Genomic DNA, 24,629 nt, shown 5'->3' on the forward strand with positions numbered 1-24,629 from the left:
AGTTCCCTGACAGGCTTCCAGATGGGGTTCAATTACCCAAAATGGTGGAGAGACCCCAAGGTAATCTAACAAGAGAGAACAGAACCAGAGATAACCCCATTCATTCCTTATGAGCAAATTGCCCTAGGAAATCCCCTCTCCTCTCCATTAAGCCCTTGAGAATCTCTACCCAAGAATTGGATTTGATGGAAACTACCTTTTAGCCATGCTTTTCATTGAATTTCCAGGAGAGGCAAAACATTTGGATATGAAAAATCCTTTCAGCTCACTGAGATGAGATTCTCTCTCCCCCTCTCTTCTCTTCCCACCCCACTTCACAGTTTGTCATTTATCAGGGACCACTTTGGTCACAGGTATCTGGGTTTTTTTTTCCTCCCAAGCTCCCACTTTAATCCTCATAGGAATTAAAAGTTAACTGTATTACAAGCTGCCAAACTCATTTGAAGACAAATGGATAAAAGCTAAGTTATTCAGAAAAAGGAAAAAATATGTCCAGCAACTCTGGAAAAACTACAGGGCCCCAGAAATTCTATAATACACTGTGATCAAGATCACCAGATATTTATGTACAAATAGGAAAACAAATTATCTACTAGTGTGATATAAGCAAGAACTGCCTGGACGAAATACTGTTAATCACTGAGTTAGCTTGGCAAGAGAAGTCATATGGGAGTGATGTAATGTTTAAAAAAACATCTTTTTGGGCTAAGCGGCAGAAAATCAATGGTATTTCCCAAATGTGGTCCAACAAGCTCCTCCTGGAGGTGGAAGATATCTCATTAAGCGAGGCTGGTGGACAGATGTTGCGTCTCTCTTGTGGGCAAAGGTAAGGGTGGGGCAGAAATGAAAATCCCCACCCCTCTAAGAAAAGTCTGCCCAGTGCAGGTCACCCTGCCCACAGGCCATGGACAGATGCCCAGGTGGCCTGTGAAGTAGCTCAGATAGTCTTATGGGACTGGAGAGCGCCCTGGATTGATCTTGACATACCTTCACCAGTGCTTCCCCGCTTCCCTATCTCACTGACCCTCTGAATGTGTACGGGCAGGAACCCTAAACTTACCTCAACATGAGGTTGCATGGGAGCAGGACACCAGGAGGGAAGGAGAAGGGCTTTGGGCCCACGTTCATCTGTTCTTCTACTATCACCCCAAACTACAGGCAGCAGTTCTTGGTTGTACAAATGATAGTTGAACATAAATATTTATGGCTGAATATAACTAAGCAGCCATTAAAAAGAGTAGGAATGTAAGTGTGGGGTTGGGGAGGAGAGGGCTTTAGAAAGGCGGTGCTGTCTTAAACTCTGTCCCTATCATACCTCCCCTCACCCTTTCTCCACTGTCTATTCCCCAAATCTTCTCATCTTCTCTGTCTCTGACCTCACCATCTTCCCCTCCCATTTTCCTCTTCTCTCCTACAACACTGAGGAGTTCTACTGTCAGCATGAAACAGTGTTGTCCTGCTGCATTTTTAAATGATCAATCTTGAATTATCTTTTCAGTCTTTTCTATGATAATTGACAAAGTCAAGTTTTCTATTTCTTGGTCAAACTTGGGAGTTTGCTAGGAAATAATCCATTTTCTTTAGTTTTAAAATTTTGTTACCATACTGTTACTCATAATATTCTCACAGTAATTTTAATCTCTCCTGTATCTGTGGCCTTGTCTCCTTTCTCAATTCTAATCTTATGTAATTTTGCTCTCTCTTTTCCTTATTCATTCATTTTACTGGCTTTTGAAAAGAAGCAGTTTGAGATTTATTTGTCCTTTCAACATGTTTTGGTTTGTTTTCTGTTTTATTGATTTCTTTTCCTTTTTTTCTCTTGGTTTATTTAAATGTTCTTTTTTTCCTAACATTTTAAAACTGATGTAAATTTCCTTCATTTTAGATCTTTCTCCTTTAACAACAATGGCATTTAAGGCTATTAATCTTCCCCTGAGTACAGCTTTAGCTGTGTACTATAAGTTTTGAGATAAAGTATTCTACTTTCATCAGTTTTTAAATAGTTTGAAATTTTAGTTTTGATTTCTCTTTGATCCAAGGATTATTTAAGAATATTTCTTAATTTCCAGCACTTAGCATCTTTTGGTATTTTTTAACTTTCTCTATCTAGTTTTATTAGATTATGAGCACAGACTATGGCCTGTAAAATCCCTATTTTATGAATTTTTCTTTGTAGCCAAGTACTTGATTGATGTTGGACATATAAAATGCAAATTTTTGATTTGAAAGAAATACATATTAAATTGATTTATTAATTGCATCATTCAATTCCTCTATGTGTTTATTTATTTTTTCTCTGTGGGATCTTAATTGTGAAAAGGGTTTATTAAAATTCAACTAGAATTGTATAGTTTTATTAAACTTTCTTTGCATTTCTAAAACATTTGTCTCATATATTTAGCAGCTACATTGGTGCCTATTGACTATGATTGTCATTTGTTCTTCATAAACTTTATCTTTTACTATTACAAACTACACATTTTTATCCTTGTTAGTGCTTTTAACCTCATTCCAACTTATCTGACACTAATGTTGCCATACCTGCTTTCTTTCTAGTACTTTCTTATTTCTTTAACCTTTGTCATTTCCTTTTAACTTTACCATTTCCTTTTAACTGTATTTCTTAAAAATAGTGTAGAGCAATGTTTTATGTTTAACCTAATCTTAGTGTTTCTGTAATTTAATAATTCAACCTTTTCATATTTAGTGTAACAATCAATATACTTATTTTATTTCTTCCATCTTACTTTATTTTTTACCATTTGTTTTTCATCCCTGCTTTTGCTGTTTCTGACTTTGCACATTTTATCATATTACTATCTTTTTCTTTCCTCCCTTTGTTCATCTGGAAGGTCTACTCTTCTTTTCCATTCCACTAGTGGTCACTGTCCCCTTCCCAACACACATGATCAAAAGTCTATTTCTCTATTACTATATAAAAACAAGATGCCAAATAGTTTATCCTGACAAGATCCCCCATTTCTCCAATCCTCCTTCCCTACCCTGAGGAATGGAAGCCTTTATATTATTTTCACTATTCTCTTCCCCAGGGACCCCAGCCTTCACATGCTTTTACTTCTCTGGTATCTCCCACTCCTAGATTTTGCTGAGATAAATTATCAATTTTAATTTTTACCCCTTGCAATATGCTTCTTCTTTTTACAAGAATCTTTACTTAGCCCCTATATCACACATTCCTGGTAATTCTATCATTGTCATATATCTATCATTGTCCATTTGGAGTTTACCATTTATATTGGACATGTTACCTCTTATCACTGTTTCCTCCATTCTTCACCTTCTCTTGTTTTTCAATCTTTGTTCTGATTCATTTATCACTTATTTAGAACACTTTCTTGGGTATTTTTTTCAAGTACTATACAAGAGAGTATGGGTGACATATTTTCTGATCTGTTTGTCCACAAAGTCTCTTTCTCCTGGCAAGTGAATGGTATTTTGGCTGGATGTGGGGTCCCTGGGCTGCAGCCTTTCCCCTCAGTTGTCTGTAGGTGTTGTCCCTTCATTTTATAGCTTCCAAGTGTTGCAAATGAGAAATCTGATGTCTATTTCATTCTTTTTCCTTTGTAAATAAACTGTTCTTTCTTTCTAGAAGATTGTAAAATTTTCTCTTATCTTTAGAGTTTGGGAATTTTATGAAGTTAAGCCAAAGTGTTTGTCTTTTCTCATCAATCCTGCCTTTCAATCTGCAAACTTGAGTCTTTCTTCAGCTCAGCAACATTTTTCGAACATTTGTTTGATTATTGCTTTTCCTCCATCTCTTCCTTTTTCTCTCTCTGGAATGCCTGTTATCCACATGTTAAGTCTCCTTGATCTTTGTTCCAAGTTGCTTATCTTCTTCACAGTTTTTACCATTTGTATTTTTGCTCTGCTTTCAGATGTTTCTTCCATTTGATCTTCCAGGCCACTGATTCAGATCCCAACAGTAACATTTCTTTCCTTCAATTCAACAGATAAGTTCAATTTTTTAGTTCAAAAATCATGTTTTTCAACTCCGAAAATCTTTGGGTGGGAGCCAAAATTGAATCTTTATGTGTGTTTATATTATTCTTTTCTTGTTGTCTATCTCCTCTTGCTTCAGAAATCAGATACAGCTTCTGGTAACTCGTGGCCCCAAACTTCTGCCCATTCCCCTTATTCCATGACTGATGGGCCCCTGTGTTGGTTGCCCAGGGCCACTTGCCAACTTTCATGAGCCAAGCCCCTTCAAACTCTGCCCTGTGACCTGACCTCATTCACTCATTCACCCAGAAGACATGTATGAGGAACTACTATGTTACTCAGAGCCCCGCTTGACAACAAACCAGGAAAAGTTCAGACCAGTTCCTGCCTTCAAGGAAGTCATTTTATGGGGATTTGCCTGGCCAGGTGAGTAGTCTCACCTGAGGTGAAGATGAAGATGGCACCACAGATTGCCTGAGCCACGTAAGTCTTTCATGGCACCAGTTTCATTATTTTGAGTGAATTATCTGGTTGGGGTTGCTCTTCTGTTCAGGAAAAGTATCAAGCATGATTTTAAGGGTCCCAGAAAAATTTCTTTGCCTCTTCTCCTCTTAATTTCTATCTTGCCATTACCTGCTGCCTGATCCTTCCCAGCCATCCCTTCAGTTTAAGGCTTTGAACCTGTTAAAATGTAAACAGTCCTGGGAAGGTAACACAGTAAGCATGATCAATCATTTGCATCTTAGGTTGAAGGAGTCATTTCTGAGAACAGGTTGGATGAAAAAGGAGGGGAAAGTACAAAGAAAAAAATGGGTAGCACATTTTGAGAGAGGCTTTTGCAAGGGAGGGCATATTGAGACGAGGCCAAGCTGGGTGAACGAGGTCTGGAGCCCCCTGATTTCATCAGGAATGATTTTGAAACTGCTATATTTAGCTTGGAGAAGAGAAGAAATGGCTGGGGCCATGGCTGTCTGCAGTATGAGGTAACACAGACAGAAGAAGTCAACTTACTCAATGTTACTTCAGAGCATAGAACAAGCACCACTAAGTGGGTATGATAAGCAGGCAGACTTTGAATCAATAAGGAACAGTGCTTTTTAGTGATGGAATTTGCCTGAGAAATAGTTGTCCTGTGAGACCTTGAGTTCCCTGCTCTGGAAGTGTAGGAGCAAAGGCCGGAGGCTTGTTAGGGAAGCTTGCTTTGGTTGAGGGTAGACCAGATGACCACTGAAGCCTCTCTTTTCCAATTCCAAGTTTCTGTGGTTCTATGGCCCTGAGTTCCTACATAGGAATGAGGAGAAGGCATCATGGAGGTGGTAAAAAGTTAAAAACATGGAGATCAAAAGTGCCAGAAATATACCATTGATTGTTGCCTTTACAGCTTTTCCTATAGCTTGGCCAGTTAGCCATTTGGTCAGTTTACCAAAATGCTCAACATGCTTGTTTGTGTGGGTGCAAGCTGAGGGGCCAACATCATGCAACTGTGCCTTGGCCTTGACCTTCTTCTCCCCGTCACTCTCCCTTCTCAGGGGAGTTCTTCTGGGCAGTCCTCTAAGACCTGCCCATTGAGAAACTCAATCTTCCTATCCTGTATTTGTGGTTACATCAAACCCATGTGCCCCAGTTTGTTTGTGCTTCCTGTCTGAGTCTGAGCTTTGTTTCCTTGGGTCATAAAGGTTATGAGGACCTGGGGATAGCTATAATCTAAAACCAGTTAGGGGCTGGCAGTTTCAGTGTTGCTATGATTTCTACTCGATAAACCACAGTCTCATTTGGCAACTTTAAAGGCATTTATTTTTTATGTGAGATTTTTTGACTTATCTAGCTTTTCCTGCCTCCTGCCATTCACAGAAGATAGAAGAATCCATAGGGAACACTCTGTCCCTAGAAGAACTAGAATTCCGAGGCCTCAAGGAAGGAGGCAGGGAGATTGCTAGAAAAGTCCTTTTTACCCTGTGTAAATTGATAACTAAAAGCCTCCAGCCCCTTCCTGTAGCTGCACAGTTTGCTGGAACAGAATGAAGAAAAGCAAGTAGCTCTTTGGAGAACTTCTAGCTCAGCTTGAATTTATTCCACATGAACTCTGGTCTTTTTCCTGGAGGAATCTAACCTCCCCAAGTTTAGCCCCAAATGGTCAATGCAATCTTTCTCCTACTACAAGGTTAGGAATGTAGAGTTGAAGCGAGTCATGAGCATTGTGAAGAAAACTTAGTTATGCAATGAATTCTGATTGACCCAGCCTTCGAGGAAATAATCTGTAGGCATAGACAGATCTCTTAAGGAGCCATTGGTATCTGAGCTGCAGCCTTCGGTAGGACCTGTCAGGGACAAGATTCAATTTTCATCTTCTGCCTTCCGGGATGGCACTTGATTGCCCCACCCTATGTCTAGAGTGTGTGACAGATACTCACTACACTTCTAAGCACCACAGTTCCATTTGGCTCATGGAACGTGGGTGAACTTCCTGGAGGCTCCTCAAGGGTAATCATTTCCTGTCTTTTCAAATTGGTTACATGTTGTGCGCAGATGGTGGCATCTCCCTGTTCCTTTTAGGGTGGATGGATGCTGAGGGGACTGGAGGGAGCATACCACAAGAAGTTCAAGAACCCTCAGGAGAGGCCAGAGCAAGAAGACAAAGGATGGGCATGCAGGGCTGCTGAGCCAAGAGCCAGCCAGCTGGGAGACAAGGAAATGTGTTGTCAGCAAACAGCCATGGACCCTGAACTAATAGCACCAGGGGAGGCCCACGGTGCAGGGAAGTGGTCTGTGGTCAGTTCCCCACCTCTCCCTGGAATGTGGGCCCCTCTGGTTCCTCCCCCGCTTTGTTTGCTTTCCTTCTTCAGAAGGCTGTCCGTGATCAGGACTCCTCTTTGGCAGTTCTGACACACCTGGCACGAGCAAGGGGGCCTTTGACGTCAGTAGGGAGTTTGTCTACTCAAGTGTAGCTAATTTCCTCAGTGTGAGGTTTTGTTTCTGAACCCAGGTAGGTCACCTCACACCCCATCACTGAGCTTGTATGGAGGGGGACAAGCGGGGAAGGTGGATGTTTGACCCATCATACTCACAAAGCCAAGCAAAACATGTTTGGATTGGACCCCCTCCCCAACCTCCAGCTCACCAGACCCCATGGCCTCATGGGACTTGGGAGGGCCGGCTTCCCTAATATATAGTGCTCAGAGTCCTTTCTGGAGGCCGGGGTTGGGTCATACACTTCTTGCTCTGAGAGGGTCCCATGGTGAGTCCCCAGAACACTGGTGAGCAGATGTCAGAAGGAGAAGAGGTCTGAAAATTTCCACAGAACCAGGAAGACAGCATCTAGTATTGGGCTGTACAGAAATTTCCATGGAGACGCTGATGGCAATAATGTTCCCCAGTCTGTGCCCTGTGTGTATGGGGAATTAAGGGAGTTTATTGAGGTTGGAAGACAGATTGATCCCTTGAGGAGACAATACTTAGATGCTTGCTTTAAAGGCAAATACTGAAGAGAGAATTCTAATGAGAGGAGTAACTAGGAGGAAGTGTCTGAGGGAGGACAAGGAAGCTACTACTAGACAGAGCTTTGCTCTGCCCCTTTAAAGGAAGCCTGCCTGATCAAACCAGGTGGGGGAACCATGGTAGTCAGAGTCAGTCTTCCCCAGGGAGTTTAGGAAGTAATCTTTCTTTTGCCAGGAAGGCCAGAGAAAGTGTGAGCAAAAGAGCATTTGTCTTTCCTCTCCTTCCTCCTCCATGGTACCCTTCCTCAACTGGAAGACGTGCACTGGGCATAGGGTTAGGGAATGCAAAGTAAATTTACAGAAATTCAGCAAGAAGATGGGCTTGAGGGCATAGGGAAGTGAAGGGGTTCTGGTTTAGGGAGAAGTCCAATGCCTGGAGTTGAGGACCAAAGACACCGCCCAATTGGAAAGAAGTTTCTTGCCAAATCCTGATGGTCTAGGTTCCTCCAGATCTGTGCAGGAAATCAAAAGGAGCCCAGGTAAGAGGTCCTGGGGGAGAGAAATGAACCAAGTAGACCCCCTAGCCAATAGGACCACCTGATTTTTCAAAGAAAGAGATAAAACAAAGGCTGCTCTTTTTCTGTTCCTTTCTTCTGTTGAGCTGTGGTGCCTGGGGAAGCCAATCTTGGGGCAGGGAAGCTTACTAAGAACTCCAGAGAGTTTAGATCCTGGAAGCTTCAAGCTGGAAGAGCTCTTAAATAGTTATAGTGCAAACCCCTCACTTTATAGATGAGGAAACCATGGCTTGTCTAGGGACCTGTCAAGGTGATAAAAGAGCCTGGACAGAAGTTCAGGTGTCCTAACTCATAACCCTGAGCTCTTCCTGATCATCTGGTGATAGAACCAGTTTAGTCCATCAGCCCTCAAATCGCCTTATCACCTGCCCACTGGACAAGCCTTCATATTATTTGTCATCCTTTCCACAGCTTTGTAACCCACAGCTCTGACACCAACATGGTTTCCAAGGCAGCACTGTGTTGAGTTGAGCCATGGGGACGCTAATGAGGCAGATTTGTATACTCTTGCCGGGAGTCATTACTTGCTGTTTCCAAGGTGGAGGCACCTGGTCCAGGCATCCTGGCCTCTCAACTCAGGTTCAGTACCCCTTCAGTAGATATGCCAATAGAACTAATCCTTCTCAGTATCCACAAACATCTTAACATCCCAGCTTAACAACGTATCTTCCTGGGGCTCCTCTCTTACATAGCCCTCTTAGATTACTATAGACATATTCTGTGTAGCTACAGAGAGTGGATGTTTCTGGAAGACAGATAGCCGTGCCATAAAGGAAAAAATTCCTGGATATTGATGTCATCTGATGATAGAATGGACAACATTATAAGGTATGTAATCGCCTCGAAAAGTGGCACCAAAGGACATGATCCTTGGTGAACTTGCTGAGGGAAGGCTATTCTGTGAGGTTTGGAAGTGCGTGTGGCTAGGCCTCTGCCTGCTATCAACCCCCTGGCCTTGATATACCCCTTCTCTCAAACTTGTATAGCATCCACACCCTCCTTTAAAGTTAGAGGGGAAAAATATGTATAAGTTTACTCTCAAGTGCCAACTCTGACTAATTGGTATTGGTTTTCTGGAGCATTGTGTTAAGAAGCATTCTGAGGCTGTACTGAAACTTATTGGGAAATAGTGCTATGATCAATTAGCTATGTTTGCCATAGATAATGAGAGAGAGGTGTGACAGGGAAGAGGACGTGGGGAAAAGGAGTATGGAATGTGGTCACAAGAGAAGAGGCTGGTGTACAATGGCCCAGAACTTTCGTTGACATTTCAGTGGGTATCACAAATGTAATGACACACAGGTGTTTTTTTCTTTCTTTTTTTTTTTTTTTTTTTTTGGTAACTTTTGTTACTCTTTTTGGGATAGGAAATAATTCATATTTTTTTAATAAAAAAGTCACAAGTCCATTGATATCATTAGGAAGGCTCCAACTATCTATAAAACACTCACATTGCAGGAGTAAAAAATCAAAACCAGGAGGTCAAAACTGGCTCCATAACTGACTAGATGTGTGGCCTCGGGTAAGCCACTTCTCTCTGGGCCTCAGTTTCCTCCTGCCAATGCCTAGACTCAAAGGTCACTTGGTTATCAAGGATTGATCATTCTAAGTCCTGTCATTGTATTGGAAAGCATTTATTGAATACTTTTCATGTGCATTGTAACTATCAATACAGAACTCCACAATGGCTCTGATTTCAAAAGCTGTAGACTAGAGGACATTCTGCAAATGAAATTCAAAGAATGGAATGATCCATATGGCCAAATAAGCCAAAGACGGCTTCATGAAGGAAGTAGAACATAAACCCAATCTTGAAGGGTGGATAGAAATCAGGCAAGAAGAGGAAGGAGGCACAGAGAGCCAGCGATAATGCTAGAGTGCCAAGGCAGGCTGTATGTTGGAAAGAGAAAGGATGAGTTGGATGATGGAGTCAGCCATATTGTGGAATATCTGGAAAGCCAGGCAGAGGAGTTTGAGCATTCTACTCTTGGCAATAGGGAGCCCTGTATATTGTTGAGTAAGAGAGTGACATAATGATACAGTCTAGCAGTTGAAGCATAGAATGGAATGAAAGGGAAGAAATCAAAATCAGGAATATTGACAATGTAGACATGCAATTCTGAGGATGTGGGCTGGAGTGGGAGTGGGGGGAGAAGAGTGCAAACTCATTCTGGAAGAATGTCAGTCAGGTGTTACCCCAGGTATAGATGGGGCACTCGACCCTTTGCACTCTCTTTAACCTCATTTATGAGGTTATCATATAGTATCAGAGGTTAAATGAAGTACAACCCATTTATGTTATTAATGTCTTCTCCATGGAGTGAGCCAAAGACACCAAAACAAAGTAAAACAAAGCACAATCTAGGCAAGTCCATTGGCCAGCTAGTGAGCTGTGTGCAACAAAAGGGATAGAGTTAAAGCGTTTACTATGAGGATGAGGGCTTGCTTCTCTCAGGATTACAGTGACCCATACCCCACCTTCTTAAAAAATAAAAAATTGGCTAATTAAGAAGTCGGGGTTTTCAAACAATTTATCTCCAAGTGCTGCCGTGGACCTGACTGCCATTTTTACTCTATCCATCTCTCCCACAACAGACCTTCCAGTCCAGATATATTAGGAAGGCTCAGAAAGACTTTTGGGTTTTTCTTGAATCCCCAAAGGAAAAGGAGCCATTGTTTAAAGAGAAATGGATTCTAGAATACCTAATTAGGACATTACATGCAAAAGCAGAATTGAATTGATAGACCAAAAATAAATCCCTAGTGGGAAGTAAGGTTTAGGGAAATAAATCCTAGACTAGAAGGCAAGAGACAGAATGGACCTATATCATATCTACTCCTGACTCTGCCAAGAGCTGTGTGGCCTTCAGCAAGTCGCTCCATTTCTCTAGGCCTCAGTCTCCCCATCTGTAAAATGAGAGGGCTGAACTGGATAATCTCAAAAGTCTTTTCTAATTCTGACATTCAATACCTCTGATAGGCTACAGAATGATCTTTGAAGATGTCAACTAAACACAACTCCACAGAAAAAGATACCACCCCATTTACCACACACAAGCATCCATATCACATGCACAAATAAACATACAGACTAGCTTGGAAATTATCAATCACAGGCAAAGCTCATCTTCCACATGGGGAGACATATGCCCAAATTGTGGCCAAAGTGTAATCATGTAGAACTTGATGTAGAAAAAAATCAAATTGTATAAAATGTGTCACTTAAAAAAAGTCATTCTGGCATAGTCGCTAGGAAATTGCCTCGTGCTGTGTGGGTGTATCCACAAACAGTAGGTTTGAGGAATAAGAAACCCAAGGAGCTGGGGAGGGATGACAAATGGGTCTTGATGGTAGGTTCCAGATGCTCTATATGTTAGGCATATGTTGCACAAGTGATGTATGGACAGCGTTGATCCACTTGCAGGAGACAGTAAAACCTGTTCAAAACCTGAGAAAGACAACTTGTAGAAAGTATATAGGCATGGACCTGTTTGAGTAAGTGTTGGCTTTCAGCAAAATAGACCAGATCATTTTTTCACTTCTGAAAGATGTCCTCTATGGTTTGGTTTGGTTTTATTCCCCTCAAAACAATAGCAGTAAGCTTCAAAATTGTATTTGGCAGGTGAGCTCTTCTACAAAATCTTTTTTACCCTTGATATTTGAACAGTTGGCATTTTCTGCACATTAGAAGTCAATAGAGTCACGAGTACTATGAGACACTACTCTCCAGAAAAAGTGTTTCTGAATATATCACTGTGGCTCATAACTGTTCTTCCTTCTCTGAGTCAACAGGAGGAAAGCATTGCTGGACTCTTGCCTATTAAAACACAGGATGGTGGCAATCCTAGAGGGCAAGAACCATGCCCCTGAAATGGTCCTGAACGGCCCCCAGTGTGAAGCTACATGCACTGGGACACTTAATAAGCCTTGTTAGAGAAGGAGAGAGCAGTTCCTACATCAGGCGGGCATGCCGAGGGGTTACTCAGCTGCTAAGGTTTACCCACAGATTATCAAGGACAGAGCTTCGCAGCCCCTGTGCCACAGCACATGCATAGCCTGGCCATGAGGGCAACCTCCCTGGCCCTCTAAACAGCCAGGTGGGGCCTGGTGGGGCCAAAGTCCCTGGGCCCAGGTCCTCTGGCCATAAACGACATCATCTTTTACTACACCAAGCCACATGTACACTTTTCTATGTGTGCCAAGGTGTTGGGGGGGGGGGGGGTTGGAAAGAACCCAAAAAAGTGAATTATCATGAACAAAATTTACTCTTGAGCTGTAGAACGCCCAGCCCCACCTCCTAGCGGCTTAGGGATTTATGGCCACATGGAATGAACCTATGTAGTATCTTAGTAACAAAAACAAATCACATTGAGCAAGATCTCTATCTTCAACGGCTTCTTTTCTTTTCTCTCATTAACTGAGTTCTAGACACTCGTGCAGGATTTCTGGGTATCTGGTTGGTAGGTCATAGAAGGCCAACCATTTTATCACTATCTATAAACTTCCCTTCTTTTATCCAAGTAACACTGGAAATAATCAGCTCTTACTCTGCAATTCAGCTGTCGCCTTGGTTAACCTATGAAAGACTATCACCATTATTTCAATATTTATCAAGCATTTAACATTTACAATGAGATATTTTTTTAAATATTTCATGCCCTGACATATCCAATGATTATTTCATTCAGAAATTAAAATGAGTAGTATAATTATCTCTCATTAATTTTTTTAACAAATATTTTTGAGTGCCTACAGTATACCAGGCTCGTGCTAGGTGCTGGGGGTGCCAAGGCAAACTGGTACAATGCAGGCTGTCAAGGACCTCACCATCCTGTGAAGGTGACAGACAGGAACACATAACTGACATTTGGTAAGGTAAGAGTCAGTGCAAGTGTAAAATACCAGGCATGCACTGAAATAAGGAGCCATCCTGCCTGGAACAGAGGGGCATGTGCCATCAGAGGGAAGTGGCCTCCCTGAGGAGATACTTGATATGTGAGCACTGCAAAATTATTTTCCAGAGCATTTTGCAAGCATTATCTCATCTTCATAACAATATGAGAAAGAAATGGTACGCATCTGTCTGAAATATCTGTCATCATTCTATAGGTTGAGTTGGCAAGATCAGCCTTATGGGGTCTGTATATTTCTTTCTAGGAGCCATGCCTACAATGTCAATAAAATTGCATGACTTGCCATGCAGAAATTAGTGACTTTTGGTTCCCAGCCAGTGTTATTGTTGTTTTCTTTTTTTCCTATAACACCAATGGAATATTTCTTTCCAGAACATTTGATAAATGTGTTCATGATATTCTTGAAATTGCCTTTATCCATTATGAAAGTCCTGAGAATCTGTCCCAAGGGTAGTGCTAAATTGCTATCACCTTGGCTTTAAGAATTTTCACAACCTCAGGAAATGTGTTACTTTATTCTCCAATCTTCTTCATGGCGTCTGTTCCCCACTTTCATTCTCCACTCTTGGCTGGCACATCCTGAGGGGCTGCTGCCCTCCCTGGGTGGTCTGCAGCCCAGCACTTCAGTATCACCCACGTGAGACCCAGAACCAATACTGTGTCACCTCTTCAACTCACCCCAAATAAGGACAAAAAATGTTTCCAAGGGAAAGAAACTTTTTGTTTTTGTTTTTTGTGGCTGGGACATCAACTCTAAAAATACATAGTAATATGGGCCACGCCCCACTCTTCTGGGATCTGAGCAGGCAGCAGAATCTGAGGTGCTACAAGTGAAGGGCCAGGGCATGAATGGTGAGCCAGGCCTCCTGCAGCCATCTATAGAGCAGGAGACCTGGGTGCAACTCCTGTGTGCCATGATTAATGAACTGTGTGACTTGGGAGAGCTGATTTCTCTGGACATGAGAGGTAAACTGTGATCTTGAAGCTCCACGCAGTTCTGAGCCTATGATGCAAAGGTCAAAATATTGCTCTGCCTAGGGGGTGGCTGGGGTAGCACTTGACATATGAGGAACAAGAAGCAATGGGCCCCAGAGGTGCCCTTCCAACCTGGCAGATGTGCACTGGGGATTGGCGCAGTGGAAGAATGCTCTGCTTTGTCAGACGATGCAATGATACCCTATGGTCCCACTCTCCCTGCACAAAACATGTCTGCAAAGGTATCCTAGGGTAGGCTGACATTTCAAGTGTCTCTGAAGCACGGGGTCAAGGGGCTTCTCCAGACTCGGGAGTGATGGCTCAATGCTGACCCACAGACAAGATGCTGAAACAGGAGCTTCTTCCCCGTCTGGAGCCTGGAGGGAAGGGACATGGTCACATGTCTTACCTTTCAATCTGAGAGTATAGACCAGACCCCACATACACATCCCACACACTCTCTGGTTGTTGGTCCTGCTATATTCTGAGCGTTGCTGAAGTCATTTCTACATGAGCTGTGTGATCTATACCAGTTCTTACAAACTCTAATGTGCACGCGAGTCAGCTGGAGATCTTGTGAAAAACACAGATTCTAGTTCGGTCGGTCTGGGATAAGACCTGAGAGTCCGCATCTAACAAGGTCCCTTTGACATCTGTGAAGCTGGTCCAGGAACCAGTCTCTGAGCAGCAAAGATGCAGAGAAAAGAACTGGGGGCTGAGAGGCTCATGGCTCGCTGCCTGTAGGATGCTTCAGAAATCATTCTGAGCCTCAATCTTCCACGTTTTGGAGATAACAATGCACAAGTCAGTTAACTTAGAAAGCGTGCAAATGTAATAATAGTGTGAATGTTCTCCACTATTCCAAGTAGCCACTAGATCATCTAATTCCAGAGTGCACTGGAACTCCAAACAGAAAGTGTTAAAACTGCATACCTCGGGGACCACCAAGTACTCCACTTAATCGACCTAGGTGGGCATAGGACCATGCATTTTAAAGAGCCACCGAGGTGACTTGATGCTGTCGATGCTCAGACCACAGTTTGAGAAACCCGGTCCCAAGTGATGAGTGCTCTGCTCTTCCCCATGTGGAAATTTAAGATAACCAGGTATAGCAGAGGGTTTTTTGTAGCTGATCACAGCTTCAGGACTCTTACTTCCCCATAGATTGGTGTCTGTCAAACTTAATGTGCACAGAAATCACCCAGGGAATCTTGTTGAAATACAGACTCTGATTCCACCAGTGTGGGTGGAACCTGAGATTCTGCATTTCTAACGAGCTCCCAGATGAGGCTGATGCTGCCGGCCCAGGGACCACGCTTTGAGTAGCAAGAACCTAGATCAGTGGTTCTCAGCCCAAGCTGCACATTAGAGCCATCTTTTAAATACTATGGGCATTAAAAAACTTTTATTTTTAAAATTGGTCTGGGGTAGGGTTCAGGCATTTTTTAAAGCACCCAGGTGATTCTAATACACAGCCAGCATTGAGGACCCCACACACACACACCTTGCCACAGATGGAGGCCAGGGCACTGGCTGAAGAACAGAAATGGGCAGCCAGCTAGGGTCCACCATGCATGCCAGTCCCAAGTCAGATTAAGTGGGTCTTAGAGTAGTTCCTTACTGGTGAAATAAGGCAGACTGGCTCATCGGTCTCTTGACGCCGATAGGTGTCTGTGATACGGTTTCTGGGGGAAAGGAAGGGAAAGTTTTAGTGGGAGGAATAAAGAAGCTGGGTGTTTTATGCAGACACTGACGCAATTACAACTGCAGCTTCAGACCGCACAGCTCTTTCCTTTGACTTCTGCCTGTGATTTTTCCCGCGCTCTCTGCTTGGCTCTCACAGGGTGTGGACCAGGGTGGGGCACTGACCTGTCTCATTTTGCCCCTGGCCAGGCGGCGATGGGGAGCAGCCAGCCGCGACGAGCCCAAAGGCTGATGAGGGCTCAGAGGCCATGCTCCCCAAGCCCAGGAGTGTGTTCCACATCGAGTGGTCATCCATTCAGAGGAGGAGCAAAGGTGTGCACTTCCTCCCCCTCGCTCTCGGGTCCTTGATTTACTCATCTCCAAAATGGGGACAATGGCAGTACATACTTCACAGAGTGGTGGGGTGAACCACGAAGCTCAGGCTCATTCTCATCACCTCTCACCTCTGACCACAGCCACAGGTCCCAGTGTCTAGACTCTCCCTGGGTGGGGGAGGCTGGAGCCGGGACAGGCAGTGGGCTGTGTAGGTCTAGGCCAGGAGGTCTCAAACTTGGCTGCACATTGGAATCACCTGCATCCCCTCCCCGCAGACTCTAATCTAATTCTTCTGGGGAGCAGCCTGGGTGGGCACAAGGATCTTTAAAAGCTCTCCATGAGATTCTAACTTGCTGCCAAGTCACAAACCACTGGTCTCAGAGGCTAGAGATGAGAAGTTCTCACCTGCAGCAGAGGTGGAGTTGTTAAGACCGAGGGAACAGGTGGAGAGCCATGGAGAGGAGGGGACTCCCCAAGGCCAAGAAAGAGATCCAGAGGGCACGCAAAGCTGAGCAGGTGGGGAAGCCAGAAACTTGCTCGAATTTGTAAGCTGACTACATCCTGTGGCAAACAGGGAGGAGTCGGGGCAGGGGTCTCTCCAACCAACTGCAAGGTTGGAGCAGCCTTGTGCAAAGCCAAGGCAGAGGGGCAATCTAATTCTGCCCTCGAACTCCAGAGAGGAGAGCCAACTTGCCCAGAGTCACGCAGCAGGCAAGGGGCACTGCGGGGGATAAACCTGATTCCCAGGTTAGAGTCCTTTTTACAACAGCACATGCTTTCCTGAAGGTGCATTAGTGACTTTCTTCCCTCAGTTCATCTGAGCCTTGTCATTTCATACCAAAAGCAGTCAACCCAGAGAAACTGGCCTCACATCAGGTGGAGAGGTCATTGCAGATATCTCAAGGGCAAACCTAGTCTAGTAGTTTGTCTTTGACAGAGGCCCCCACGCATGGCGAGGGAGACAGCATGATTTGCCTCAAAAGGTTAACAGTCTCCCCCCAACATCCTCTTAGGATAGTGATTGGGGGCTGGGGTGGGGGAGGGCAGAGTAAGAACTCCATGCAATGGAGTCTGGAGGCGGAGGTAGCTGGAATTGCTGAAGAGCTGGCAGGCAAAGGGGAGCTTCAGACACAGGCAGCAGGTCCATCAGGCCATCACACACACTGGCCTCAAAGTCTAGAGGAATCCTCTTTGATTCCTACTCTTCCTTTCAAAGCTTCCATAATTAATTTGTTTCTCCTGCATAGTGTAACTTCCCAACCACACTGGCGCTTGTAGTCCCTGCTCCTTCAAAAGTGGGAACAGAGTGCCTTTGACGCATCCTTTCCAGTGCTTAGGTATCCTCAAGACTCATGAATGCAGACTGGGAGCGGCCAATTCAGTCTGAATGTTCAGGACTTGAGAGCCCACTCTGCCATTCTCACACTTGACCACCAGAGGGAACCAGAGCATCAAGACCGAAATTTCCAAGGGCTCTAACTTCTTTCAGGATGCATAAAATCCTACTGAAATTGCTCATGTTTAAAAATGAACTCTCTGGTAATAATGAAAAATATGTTTAAAGTCACATTACAATAGTTTTCTAGAATTACAAAAACATGTCAAAATCTGTTTTAAGTAACAACATGGATATCACTTGTCTTAATACAACCAGAAATTGCTACTAAATTACCTAACACTCAGAGCCATACATCCAAAAAAGAGACCAAAACAGCCCGAGGTCATCCAGTTGGAAAGAGTCATAGTCAAACGCAAACAGACCTTGCATGGCTCAGACAACTTAATACCTTATGAGCAGTAGGTCCAAGTTCTTTTCTTTGCATACCTACAAGTTCTCTGAGAACTTGGTGAAAGAACTCTGGATTGGGGATGGTGGACAAGTCACTGTTTGCTCATCTGAAAAATATATGGGTCGAGCTAAATCAGAGCTTCTTAACTCAGGTCAGTCAAGTCTCTGAACTCCCTAAGTTCCTGTAAAATATCCTGTTTACACAAGGATGTGCATTTTTTTTCCCAAAGAGAGAGCCCAAATGGGTTTGTGACCAGTAAAAGAGAAAGGAAGGCTTCAAGCTACAGGATGCCATGGTTCTGGGCTTCCTCAGTGGAAAAGGAAATACTGGATATTCCAACTCTAGCCTTGCGAGAAATTTGCTGCTAAGGTGTCCAAGTAGAGACATCCTTATTGATGGTGTTCTTTCCCTCCAACTCCAGTGTCTGGAAAAGGCGAGCACCGGGAGAGACAAAGCAAAGACCTATTACCCTATCAGTACCGGAAGCCCACGGAGGAGTTGCTGGTGAGTACTGAGTGGCCCGAATCGGGGGCAGGGTCCCCAAGTCAGAGAGCCTGCAGCAGATTAGGGAGCTGAGCCTGGAAAAGACATCCTCTGATTTAGGCAAACTTTTCTTGAATTCATGCTTCCAGAAACGTAATTACCTGGGATAAAAATGTATATTTTTCAGTTAACTTTATAAAGTTTCATATTCCTTTTATTTCAGTTATTTATTATCCATCTTCCTCTAAATCCCACATTCAAGCATTTATAAGATAAGCTGGTGCCAATTTTCAAAAAGGGAATCTTTACATGTTGAATTTCATGCACAGATCAATTTTAAAGACTAGACATGCTGGGGAGGGGGGATAATTTCTTCAGGAAAGAGCGTGGTATAAAGAAAGTAATAGCTTAAAAAAAAGAATCTCAAGATCTGTAGTTAAATCTCAGTTCTACCGTTTGACCTTGACCTTTGCAAATGAGAACCTCGCCATCCTTACCTGAGCCTTCATCCACAGAATGAGGATGAAGGTATTGTCTTGTTTACTACAAGGTTGTTGCCCCAATTAAATGAGGTAACATGTCAAACTAAAGAGAAGATATTGTAGTCAATAGAAACACAGAGATGAGTTTTCTGGGCAGCAGTTTCACTAAATACCAAATGAAAATCTTAGCTTGGTCCCTGAGTGAGCACAAATGTCACTTCTCAGTTTGAGAAGCACAGAATTTGGGAGCTTCTTGCCCATCTTTTGTCCCTGGACAGGATCTGGACACCATGGAGGACAGCTCTGAGATAAAGGTGGAAACGAACATTTCCAAAACTTCCCGGATTCGAAATACCATTGCTGCCAGTGGGAAAAGGATCAGCAAAGCCCTCAGCTACATCACAGGAGCGATGAAGGAGTGTGGAGAGGGACTTAAAGGTAAAGCTTCTGTGAAAGCAACCCCTGACCCCCTCCCAAAATGGTCACCTCCTGTTGTCCCCCAGAAGACACATTGCCACAGTTCTCTGCAGACCAGACCGAGTTCTGTTTCAATGGTCTTTCAAAGATAGGAGTTTCATTGTTAAGACAGACATACAGTCTCTTGGGATGTAAATACAATACATGTAAGTGTGTGGGCTCTCATTTCTGAACGTAACTGTTATGCTTTCTCAAATATGCCATCAGAGTGTTGCAGTCAGGCATTTCAGCACTGGGATTCTAGAGCCAGCATTCTAGAAAACATGCCTGTCCTCTGGATGGCTTGTGGGAGAACTGAGTCTACTATTCCAATAAGTTCTCTTTAGCAATCTCTCCGGAGCTCAGGTCGTGGGTTTGATGCCATCTATGCAACAAGAGAGTTTTCTTTCTGGATCCACCTTCTCGAAAATTCATGCCACCCTTGTGGGGGCACAGATAGCTCAGCTTTGAAAAACAACCTAAATAAAGACCACAACCAGCTGGCAATGGATCTGAAGAGTTTTCTGGGCAGTCAAATGCCCTCTTGGGTTCTTGGTTTACTCTCCTCTGTGGCAGGTGACAGCAGGGGGCTGGCTCCCTGCGAATCCACCTTGGATGTGGCGATTCCCTCACATCTTAGGCCCGCCCGGGGGGTCCTCACCCGTGGCCATCACACCTAATCGTTGACTGACTCCCTACCCCGGTTCCGTTTCAGACAAATCCCCAGTGTTCCAGTTCCTGGACTGGGTCCTCCGGGGCACATCTCAGGTGATGTTTGTCAACAACCCCCTCAGCGGCATCCTCATCGTCCTTGGCCTCTTCATCCAGAACCCCTGGTGGGCCATCTCGGGCTGCCTGGGCACCGTTGTGTCCACTTTGACAGCCCTCATCCTGAGTCAGGACAAGTAAGTTCCAGGAGACCCAGGGTCCAAGCAAGAGGCCAGAGATTGCTCCCTGCTGGGACTCTTCACCACCTCCCCATCCCCTCACTGCTTAGCTCCCAGCTCAGAAACCCCTCAAAATAAGGACATTGATAACTAAGAACAACCATTCCCTGATTATTTTGTAATAGCCATACATTGTCTAAGGGAACGTGATGTGTTGGCGTCTTTGTTCCCCAATCCCAGAGGGGCCATCTGTTTGAAGATGTGTGTAGTCAGCATCTTGTTGAGAAAAATCTGACTCAGAAGGAAAATCAAGAAGGCAGTGCCCCTGCATTAGGCCATGGGCAAGCCCCCACTTCACCAGCCCTCCCCTCTCTTCCCCCAGATCAGCCATTGCGGCAGGACTTCACGGCTACAACGGGGTGCTGGTGGGGCTGCTGATGGCTGTGTTCTCAGACAAAGGCGACTATTACTGGTGGCTTTTGCTCCCCGTCATCGTTATGTCCATGTCCTGGTAAGTTTGCTTCTGAGGCTGTGGGTGCAGACCAAGGGCTGCCAACCTTTTCATCCCAACTCCGTGACTGTCTGTCTAAGCTCGAATTTAAGACGGTGATTACTTAGCTTGCACATCAGAAATATCCACTGGAAATAATTACCCAGGGTATACAGTGACAGCATTGTGCTAGGTAGTCTATATACAGTATCTCATTACCTACCGTCCTTTACTCTTCATCTTTAAGATGTAAAAGGGTTTCTTGTCCTACCCTGCTGGAGCACAGGGAAAGAAATGGAGGTCCACATAGGTTATAGGTTAACAGCCACACCATGGGGTCGTGTCAGTTTCTGGAAATCTTCTCATTTCTGCTGCCCCCCCCCACTCCCAGCTTTTCCCTGTCCTTGGGACCCCTGACCAGACTGGAATAAACCTCCTAGTGTAGGATGAAGGTCCAGCCACCGGGCACAGCCCTCAGTGTGCCAGGGCCCCACTCCTCCCTCACCTCCAGAAATCTCAGGGCACTCTGGCCATGAGGCTCAGTGCTCTCAGATGCTCAACAAACACTTGTTGAATGAATAAATGTGATTCCATCCCTGCCACTCCCCCAACCTATCCTCTCTCCCCATGCCTGGGGATGGAGCTGTATGACTCTTCAAGGAGGTTTTGACTCCCTGCCTTACGACTTCCCCTGGAAAGCCCTCCTTCTGAGGCTGAGCCTAGGCATCCACCCTGTCACTATGCTGGGCATAGGGAGGAGACTCAGGGAAAGACCTGCTCAGAGCCAGTCAGGCTTGGAGAGGGTGCCCCGTAGGCTGCTTTTCTCCAGAAAGGTGCAGAGAGACCCCTACTCCCACTCAGTCTAGCATCAGGGCCAGGGTGCTCTTAAACAACATCTCTTGTGCTTCTGCCATCAGCCCCATCCTCTCCAGTGCCCTGGGCACCATCTTCAGCAAGTGGGACCTCCCGGTCTTCACGCTGCCGTTCAACATCGCTGTAACCCTGTACCTGGCAGCCATGGGCCACTACAACCTCTTCTTTCCCACCACAATCCTGCAGCCTGTGTCCTCCATGCCCAACATCACCTGGTCAAAGGTCCAGGTGCCCTTGGTAGGTATCACGGAAGGCGGAAGGGCAGCGTCTGTCCAAACTCCATGTTAAAGTGGCTTTTACTTATTTTGCACATCAGAAAGATCCACGAGTAATAACCATTAGCAAGTATACAGTGCAAGGCACTCTATATACAGCACCTCGTGAGCCACCATCCTTTTCTCTTTCTAAGAGCTAAAGGGGCCATTTTTGGTCCCCCCATCATAGCACAGAGGAAGAAACTGAGGCCAGATCGAGAGACCTCCCTGAGGTCACATAGCAATTAGTGAAGAGCAAAGTCAAAAATAGACCTCCAGCCTCCTGACTTCTAGACCTGGGTTCTTTCTCTTTTCTTTTTTTAAAGTCTTTTTTGATGCTTTATTCCTGTTTCAATCCAGCTTATGCTGTGTATTTTCTTTCATTCAGTCTCATTGAATGATTAAAGACGTTCACATCACACTACCATCTATTGGCTTAAGAAGTCTCTGTTCCAATCTCCAGATCTGATTCCATTCGCTCTTTGAGGCATGCTAACACAGTAAAGCACAGGTGTTCCTCCAGTAAGAAATATATGTATAACAGAGCTTTTAAAGTTTTCTACAAGTATTCTGCATATAATGCTGGCTTCTGGAAATCTGCCAAGATAATTAATAAGAAGTTACACTAAAAGCATTAAACCAGCATGGAGAAATGTGCCCATTAGCCTCCTTATCTAAAGGGACACGTTCTTTCTGAGGCCCTCCTACCTTCCGTTACACTGAACAACCCCACAGTCTGAGGCTCACTCTGAAACTTCGTTATTGCCAATTCATCATCTAACCACAAAGTCACTCAGGCTTGTTGAAGGAACTTTCAGAAATAATGATGCCCAGTTTCTCTTAGCGTTTCATAGTATGCAGCAGCATAGCAAAGGTGAAAGAGTCCTGCATTTGCACTAAGAAGCATCACTATTTAGGAAGAGAAGCATTGATGTTAGCCCCATCCTTGTTGGTTTGTGTGTGTGTATGAAGACCTTCAAGGATCAGAGGCAAGAAGAGGTGCCATGTTGGCAATTCAGCTCCTTAGGGCTCCCTTTCATGGTATTTACCCAATCGATATCTTTTGAAGGCAAAATCACTCTAATTGGTGTGCTATGGGGACATGATATTAGAAAAGTCAGGTTTAAGATATTTTGCATTCTCCATGCTACATTTTCAATTGAAAAGATATCTAAGAATTTTGTAGAAATGAAAAAAAAAATTGGAGAATCCTGTACAAAGACTTCAGCACCCCAAAGTTTCAGGAGAGAAAAATTCAATTTTGGGTGGTTGTTCTTTAAGAAATAATTTTCTGGCCAATTGGTGGATTATGGTGATGATTAATAAGTTTTGTCTTTCTGACCATTGTAATTATAGCCTTGAGCTTTGGGGAAAAAAGTGGTAAATGTTACAGAAAGGATCTAAAACTCTCAACAATTTTGAGTCCCCACGGGTTCCTCTGCCCTTGTGGCCACTGGAGCGCCCCCCTGGAGGGCAGGGCCAGCTGGGGAATAACCTGCCCAGCACCACTGCCTCTGTATAAAACTCATTTGCCTGTCCTGTCTTTCCCCCGCATGGTGATGCCAGAGCCCCCATCCTCTTCTCTATCTTGCGGTCGTGGAAGACTGAGCCCGGAGGGTTAGCCCACTAGACCAACCCATGGGCTCCTGCAGTGTCCTCCTGTCTCCGCAAACTCTCACCATGGCATGAGGGCCCTTGAGCCACAGGATCTCGCTTCCCTGATGCCCCCAGAGGGCAGAGTCCTCTCAGAGGATGACTCATCATAATACATACACACACTGATCCCAGTACTCTGCTTCTCCTGAGCTCTCTGCCCAAAGGGTGACACGAACCCCCGTGTACCCCAGCATGGCCCACAGCCTCCTCCCTTAAGCACTTTCCTATCTCAAGGGCCTCTGGTCAACCTTCCAAAACACAGGGCCCAACCCCGGGCACTGGGGAAGCCTGCTGCCCAGGATCCTTTTCCCAAACTCCAGAGCGCATGCGCAACTGCCCACAGGGCATGGACCCTGGCTTCCTCACACTCTTTTTCATTCACAGACAGGCCTGCTACCCCTGACATACACGGAGGCCCGGCTCAGTAGGGTGCTCCTCTATCAGTCATCATTTGATGGGTTTATCCGTCAAAAGGGCAGATGTGATGACGGCGCTACATTTTTAGGGGCTCTTGTGTGGATAGGACGTCAGTTGCTCACCCAGAAGGGACTAACATGACCACAGCCCAGACATGTTGTTCTTGGAAACAGAAAGGACTATCTAATCCGTCTAATATCCATCTAATACTTAGCCTGCTAATCATCCTTTCAGCTTTAAAAAAAAAATGTTACAAGAGAGTTTTTAAACCACAACTTCCATCAGACATCTGTTACTTTTCTAATGAATGATACCCTCATTTGAAAAGTTCTCAGTTTCTTTTCACTGGGAGTTTAATGCCTTACATTCATGTTTCTAGATAAAGGAAACAACATCCTAATCCCTTAGGGTTCTAAGAACTCAAGATTAAAACAATAAAGCTTGCCTTCCTTTTAGAGTTAACTTATTTGAATAAAAATATCTTGGAAACATGTTGCAAAATGTTAGTGTGGAGGGTTTGGCACCAAATCTTTTCCAGCCAAGGTTCAAGTGGTCTCTTTTGCCTCCATAATTGCATGTGATCCTGTTGTACCTACAGCTCTTGAGAGCCATCCCTGTTGGAATCGGCCAAGTGTACGGCTGCGATAACCCCTGGACTGGAGGCATTTTCCTTGTAGCTTTGCTCATATCTTCACCTCTTATTTGCTTGCACGCTGCAGTTGGATCCACCATAGGGATGTTAGCAGGTTGGTGTCCTCCTTGTTCCCTTATTAATGAGCCATAAAGCTGTTAGTGACTGGGGCCAGCTCAAAGAAAATGGAGCTTCAACACTCCACGTGCTTGTTCCTGTAAACTTTCCCTCCTTCGCTTGTACCACGTTGTTCCATTTTAGATGCCAGTGCCCTCAGGCTCCCCTGAGCAAAACTGCCCTCAAGGAAGGCTTTGATATTAGCTATTTATACCTT

General features: G+C 44.5%; 1 protein-coding gene across 1 annotated transcript in view; it reads left to right on the forward strand.

Annotated features, from left to right (window-relative positions):
• The window catches only part of SLC14A2 (solute carrier family 14 member 2), a 56,669-nt gene that overhangs the window by 27,168 nt on the left and 4,872 nt on the right, over window positions 1-24,629 (forward strand). The window contains exons 10-16 of the mRNA XM_004422488.3: window positions 15,751-15,873; window positions 18,088-18,170; window positions 18,910-19,069; window positions 19,803-19,992; window positions 20,357-20,485; window positions 21,382-21,574; window positions 24,263-24,410. Coding sequence (XP_004422545.3) covers window positions 15,751-15,873; window positions 18,088-18,170; window positions 18,910-19,069; window positions 19,803-19,992; window positions 20,357-20,485; window positions 21,382-21,574; window positions 24,263-24,410 — 1,026 coding nt within the window. The remainder of the gene's footprint in view (window positions 1-15,750; window positions 15,874-18,087; window positions 18,171-18,909; window positions 19,070-19,802; window positions 19,993-20,356; window positions 20,486-21,381; window positions 21,575-24,262; window positions 24,411-24,629) is intronic.

This window comes from Ceratotherium simum, chromosome 14, assembly GCF_057802395.1.
Source record: "Ceratotherium simum simum isolate JZ-2026a chromosome 14, ASM5780239v1, whole genome shotgun sequence".
Classification (NCBI taxonomy): Eukaryota; Metazoa; Chordata; class Mammalia; order Perissodactyla; family Rhinocerotidae; genus Ceratotherium; species Ceratotherium simum.